This window comes from Molossus molossus, unplaced genomic scaffold (assembly GCF_014108415.1).
Source record: "Molossus molossus isolate mMolMol1 unplaced genomic scaffold, mMolMol1.p scaffold_m16_p_17, whole genome shotgun sequence".
Lineage (NCBI taxonomy): Eukaryota > Metazoa > Chordata > Mammalia > Chiroptera > Molossidae > Molossus > Molossus molossus.
In genome coordinates, this window is record NW_023425352.1 from 70,843,742 (window position 1) to 70,850,457 (window position 6,716).

Below are 6,716 nucleotides of genomic sequence, written 5' to 3' on the forward strand. Positions count from 1 at the left end.
GTCCCTGGACGGCTGTCTTGTCAAAGGGTCCAGGCAGCAAGGAAAAGCAGGTGACAGGGCGTGGCTGCAGCAGCCGGAGCCCTCCGTGCCGGAGCACGACACGGGGCACCGTCCGCAGCGGAGCGGGCAGCTTTCCCACTGGCTACCAGGCCAGGCTTTCTGGAGCCCGCTCCCTGTGCCAGGGCCTGTGCGAGGCACGGAGGATCAGAGCCCCATGGCCACACAGATGTCCCCCTCAGGGTCCTCACAATCTTGTCAGGGGGACACAGGCTTGTTTCCATCTACGACAGCAGATGCCGTGAACGAGGAAGAGGAAGGAGTGGGCTGTGAGCTCCTGGAACTCCTGCTGCTCGGGCTGATTTTCCTTCTGCAGAGCCGCTGGAGGGCCCCAGGCTACCAGGGCCTGCTCTCTGCCACTGGTGTGCTCACCAGGTGACAGTAACCCGCTGTCACGCCTCCAAGAGTTTTACCGCTCACAGAGCCCATTCACAAAATCATCTCTCACGGAGGTCAGGGGCTGACCACGCTCCAGGGCTCTGACTCCACGCCCTCCTTCCCTCACCCCAGCACGACCTTGCGGTCTCACGGGTCGAGGTGAACTGATGGGTTCTCTGGCCAGGCATCTGGTGCTGAGTTACCAGAATGAACCCTGCCTGCTACTTGCAGACCATCTCTGGCTCTGGCATGTGCTCAAACTGTAAGACATACTGTGGCCTAAGGAATCTAGGCTCAGAAGTCCCCCGGGAACAAACAGCTGAACCAGCTGAATGCCAGGCTTCACAAGGCAAATAGATGCAAAACTGGGCTCTTGCCGGTCTGCCTGGGCCCAGAAAGCCGGGAATGGTGGAGCACCACCCTCGCTGTGCCCACCTGGCTGAGTGCAGGAGCCTGGCCATGAGCATGGCAGGGAGAAGCTCGGGACTGGGCTACATGGGGTTGGACCTGCCGCTGAGCCTCAGGGACCCTTTGGAGACTTCCGTGTGCACCGTGGACAGGGGCAGCTGTTCGACCTCCTCCGCGGGAGCGCTCTGATGGCAAGTCAGCACCAGGGTCTTGACCTCCTTCTTGAAGTTGGTGTTGAGGAAGCCGTAGATGAACGGGTTGATGCAGGTGGAGGCCATGGCGAGCAGGTGGCACACCAAGAAGATGAGGTTGCCATGACAAATGGGGATGGCCTCGTGGTACCAGTCCTCCAAGCTGTTAAACACGTGCAGGGGCAGCCAGAGCAGGGCGAAGGCGGCCACCATGGAGACAAGGATCCCATTGATCCGCTTGACCTGCCAGGCCTGCGAGCTGTAGGTGCCCTTGCGGAACACCCTCCTCTGCTTCCGCAGGCGCTGGTAGATGCGCGCGTAGCAGACCAGGATGAAGGCCAGAGGGACGCAGTACTGGCAGAGCAGCAGGAAGGTGGTGTAGATGACGCGGTGGTGGGCCAGCGGCCAGGACTCGGTGCAGACCACCTTGTCTGCCAGAAACTCCAGAGCCTTGGAATGGTTCCTGTGAAAGACATTCTCCAGGACGCTGTTGGCCAGAAAAGGCAGGGAGAGGAAGCAGGCGATGAGCCAGATGAGCACGATCCCCAGGTAGGCCTGAGAGACGCTGGGCTTCCAGCCTGTCGGGTTGATGATGAGCTGATGCCGCTCTAGGGCCACAAGGACAAGCGAGAGGATGGAGACCGTCACTGACATGCACTGGATGAAGGCTGACATCTTGCAAAGGGCCTCGCCAAAGACCCAGTAGTCCATGATGGTGTAGATGGCCGTGAGCGGCTGGCAGATGAGGCACATGAGGAAGTCAGAGAAGGCCAGGTTGGCGATGAGCAGGCTGGTCACATTGGCCTTCTCCTTCTGCCTCATCGTCACACACATCAGGCAGAGGTTGCCCAGGACCCCCACAATGGTCTCGATGCTATAGGAGGTGACAATGAAGACCATCAGGTCCACAGAGTCCTGGCAGTGGTCAGAGAAGTTGTACACGGTGCCCTTTGACTTACTGCTGTTTTGACCCTGCGGGGATCCCGGGAGCAGCAGGGACAGAAGATGAGAGATGTTCATGGTGCGTGCGAGTCCCAGAGGCTCAGTGATGACACCTGCAAGCAGAGAGACACCAGGACTCAGGGAGTGTGGTTCCGTGTGAAACCCAGGGAGCGCAGGACACAGGTGTTCACCGTCGCTTTGACCCCAAGGCTGGGGCTTAGGGGACCTGAAACTCAGAGATGTAGAGCAAGCTGCCCAGGGTCACACAGCTAATAAGATATGGGGCCCAAATTCAAACCCATAGCTGCCTGATGCCAAAACTTGTTCCAAAAAGTCCCCCCGACCTCAGGCCTTGAGGCTGTTTGGATAATAAAATATAGTTGAATCGTAGTATGCAAAGTTCAGGGAGAGAGTGGCCCAGGGAGCATGCATAGAAATCCCCTTGTCACATTGTGTCCAAACAGAGACGGCGTTCATGCCACGGTGTGCTAAGGTCCTTCCGTGGCCGGCCACGCCCTTTAGGACAGAACCAAGACCTTGGGGCTAACACAGCGCCCTCCTGGCCTCAGCCACGACCTGCCCTGGCTGCCTTGTTTCTCAGAGGAGACAGAAAGTCGAGGACTCCCAGGTATGCAAACACTGGGTCATCAGCACACTGGCTCTCTCTTCCTCCCCCCGCCCCATGTGTGCACACTAGCCTGGCCAAGGTCATGGGGTGCCCGCCACTGGCCCATGGGGCAGCTTACAGTTCCCAAATACACCAGCCTGGTCCGCACCTCCATGCCCTGGTACACCTGCCCTTTTTCTCCGGTGCCTCCCCAACCCAAGGGACCCTCTGCCAAGGATACGTTGGAATTTGGACTCCAGAGCCTCCAGGTGGTAACGCCAGTGACAGATGTTTCGAGATGGAGAGTTACCATTTCATTACACACACCACTGTGACTCGCCTTCTTCACAAGTCCCCTGGTCATGATTAACCCACAGGCCGTTCTCAACCTCCAGGGGACGTCGGAATGCCCGGGAGCGTGTTGGAAGTGCAGGCTCCGGAGACCCTCACCAGGAATCACAGTGACCTGAATCTGCGGTGGGGCCCAGGAGTCCGTACTTTAACAAGTGGCCCAGGTGACGCTGATGCACATGGTCCTGGGGACGCATTTCAATAAACAATGTTCACAGAGCAATACTCTATTTCAGATGTTCTTTATGTCCCATAAGATGGCCATGGGTATTAGTGAACATATATCTGTTCTTCATGATGCAGGGCTATGTTAGAAGCAGTTGTCACAGAGCATGGGCAAGAGTAACCGGAGACCGTAAAACCTACTTGTCAGCCACGAGAACGGTCCGCACTGAGCACCTGATCTGGCTTATAGAGATGAGTCCCGTTTGGCCCTGACGAGATCAAGGCATGAATTCCACCGACACTTTACAGTCTGCTTATTTTGGTTACCAATCTCATAGGTAAGAAGATTTTTCTAGCATCACAGGCAACTGGCAAAACAGGCCATTTGGAACTGGGCGTGACAAATGACACACACCAGGGCCAAGTGTGAGGTCCAGTGTTCGAGTGAAAAGCAGCCGCCGCTGCCTGGAACTGTGGTGGGTGCACCGTGCTCAGTCAGAGCAGCAAGTGGGTCAAAAACCCGAGGCTCTGGTTGCCCCTGAGCCCAGGCTCGGTCAGTGGTGGCAGCCACACCAGTGGTTCCAGGCTGGCCGGGTGCAGCAGATCAGGGGCAGTCACCAGATGGGGTGGCCTCCAGAAAGTCCCCTGCTGCGTCCCGCATCCACTCCTAAACAGGTGTCAAGCCCCGTGCTACAAATAGGGCTGCAGGGGTGACACAGGCAGCCATGCCCCCCACCCCCAGGCCAGGGGAGCTGACCACAGGCATGCAGATGCACCTCAAAGCCACACTGCCATCGCCGAAACCAGTACCAATGCAACGCCTGTGAGCTCTGGATTTCGTTCCAGGCAGCTCTCAAGACGAGGTGGGCACACCTGCAGCCCTGGGGGAAAGCCTGCTGCCCGCCACCCCCTCAGTCAGAGGAAGACTGAGCATACAAACACTAGCAATCCCCCAGAGGGAGAATGGAGAGAGGGACGCCTGCTTTGTCCCCTAAAATTTCAGCAAACAGCTCCTGACCCCGAACGCCCGCGGTGCCCTCGGTCCATGCATCCCTTACCTCTACTCGCAGCTCAGGGGAGCGGGAGCGTCCACCCACGTTTCAGGAGAGATCGCTGAGGCCCGGAGCCCACGCCACAGGAGGGGCAGGGTGCTCCTCCCAGCCCAGCTGTGCCGATCCGAGCCCCGGCTCCTTGAAGCCCATCCGGCGCCCCCTCCGCAGGCGCCGGGCGGCAGGCAGTGCGCGAGGCTTCCCCGGCGGGCCCCTCGAACCCTGGCGCAAACCCTTCGGCCCCGGGACCCACGGGGCGCGCCGCGTGGCCCCTGCCGTCCGGCCGAGGCGCCCTCTGCGCAGAGCGGAGCCGCCCTGCCCTGCCTGCTGCCCGCTGGGCTCCCGCCTGCGCCGCCGCCGCCGCCCCTGCGCGCAGCCCGCGCCCGCCCACGGGGACGCTCGCTGCCCGGGACCCGGGCGCCTGCCTGCCCGGGAGCCGCGCCCGCCGAGCTGCAGCCGCGGACTGGACCGCGCTGCTGTCTCCGGAGCCACAGGCCCTCCCAGCCTCCGCGCCAGCGCCCAGGGGCGCATCCACGGGGCTGTCCGGGGAGCGGCCCGACCTGAGCAGGGGCCCCTTCCAGAATGGCAGCTGCCATTCACACACGCCGCCCCATCTGATCGTCACCACAGCTCCGAGAAGTGGGCCCTTTTCCTCCTGTGTCACTGTGGAAGCCAATGAGACCAAGACTGAGCGCTGTCCTGAAGTCACCCAGCCGAGAAGCGCTCGGGCCCAGCCCGCCAAGGTCTCCGCTCGCTGGCCCCTGAGCCTCGCTTGCTGCCCCTTCTTCGGGACCACTCTTCTCCCTGACGCGACTGCCTGGAACCCCGCTGCCCTCCCTCGGACCCCAGGCCACGTCCTCTGTGCCTCGACGCAGCCCTGCAGCCCTGCGCGCTCTACGCAGGCGCCTGTGTCCGCACAAGCGGCCTTGCCTCCCTGCTCCCCACGTCTGGGCCCCTGTCTCTGCCCCAGAGCCCAACACGGGGCCACACATAGCAGCGTCTGACGGAGGACGGAGTGGGACCCAGCTGTCATGGTGGCTTCCTGCAGCCCAAGGGCAGGATAGTTCCTGTCCAGGACCCTCCACAGTAGACTCCTGTCTGTGCACTGACTCTCTGCTCCTCGTGGAGCAGCAGTGTGGGGCTGAGCTGCCTCAGGCCTTGCTGGTGACACCTAGAAGGCAGGCAGCCACCTGGCGTGTTCGACAACTGCCGCCCAGGGGACACAGGCCTGGGCCCTAGCCCCCATGGGTGGAGACAGCGCAGGAGCTGAGAGGGCGGTGTGGGGCTCCCTGCCAGGCAGAAGCACCTGCTCTAATTCCATCCTCACACCCACCTGGTGAAGTGTGGTCATCCCATTTCACAGATGAGGAAACCGAGGCTCAGACAAGTAGAGTGACTTGTCTCAGCCACTCAACTTACAGACGATGGAGCTGAGATTTGAGCCCGAAGCCCCAGCTCTTCTGCAGCATCTAGTACCCCTAAGAGGGGAAGGGAGCTGCTCACGGCTGGCCCGGTGAAACCAATACTCCAGGAGCTAGCTTGAGACCCTGTGCATCTGCTGTGAGGGAAACAGCACCCCCTGGAGGCAGCAGAGGGCTGCACCCAGCACAAGTGGCCAGGGGAAGCTCCCCAAGAAAGCAACGCCCACAAGCAAGAAGCAGGGAGCTGTACTTCCCCTCTGGCTGGATGGGGGCCAGGACCAGTCTGGAAGGTCCTGCCAGCTGGCCAGGCTGCATTCTGCAGTCTGAGGAGGGGTTCAGTGGGGTTTTCCCTGCACCATAAATGTGGGCTTTGTCTGACGAGACACTGACCCTCAACAGCTTAGTGAGGGGCCTCACTTCCCCTCCCCTTGGGAATGTTCCAGCTGAATCACCTGGGAGCCAAATGGGGGCAGGAATTCTCCGGCAAGCTGGGCCCTGGACAGCTGTCAGTCTGACCTCTCAAGGTCAGTATTCTCCTTGGCCTGAGGAGAAGGCTGCGGGCAGGGAGGGGTGGGCCCCAGCCAGCCCCTTTGCTGACAGTTACCGGCACTTTCTAGCTTGAGGGCCAGTGTGGTGAGTGGTCACATGCTGGGCACGGGAGCCCACTTGCCAAGCCTCATGTTCTTCTCTGCACAATGGAGCTAATAATGAATCTACCTTGAGGGCTTTTATGAGGAGAACGGAGATGAGATACAAACAGCTCCTGGCACGGTCCTGGCAGGAAACACATCCTGGAGATCTGGCTGCTGTGATTGTTCCTGCGTCCTGGGTGCTTGTCACCTCCCTCCGCTTCCTCCCCCAGCTCACGAGCAGTCCCTACGGGTCCTGTCGGAAACTCTCGCCGCACGCGGGGACCCACCCCTCTCGCCTGAATGTGTCCAACACGTCCTAAGGGGCTCCGCGAGCTCATCCATGGCGAGCTTCTGAATCAGTCTGTCTCTACTTCTCCTTAAGTCCTCCAGGGCACCTCCCCCAGGACCCTCCTCCGATAAGCTCCTTCGTCTGAGGCAGTACCACTGCCCTTCACAAGGGCTCATTGGTCCCATAAAGCAAGAGCTGATTGCTAGGGAACAAGAGACCAGGAAAA

General features: G+C 60.5%; 1 protein-coding gene across 1 annotated transcript; it reads right to left on the minus strand.

Annotated features, from left to right (window-relative positions):
• Positions 1–926: 926 nt before the first annotated feature.
• On the minus strand, positions 927–2,054 carry NPY4R2 (neuropeptide Y receptor Y4-2). The gene has a single exon (XM_036265860.1). It carries the CDS (start codon positions 2,052–2,054, stop codon positions 927–929), a length of 1,128 nt encoding a protein of 375 aa, XP_036121753.1.
• Positions 2,055–6,716: the final 4,662 nt, after the last annotated feature.

What these genes read in the sequence shown, in the direction of transcription:
- NPY4R2 (XM_036265860.1), bottom strand. Translation starts at nt 2,054, where the DNA reads ATGAACATCTCTCATCTTCTGTCCCTGCTGCTCCCGGGATCCCCGCAG.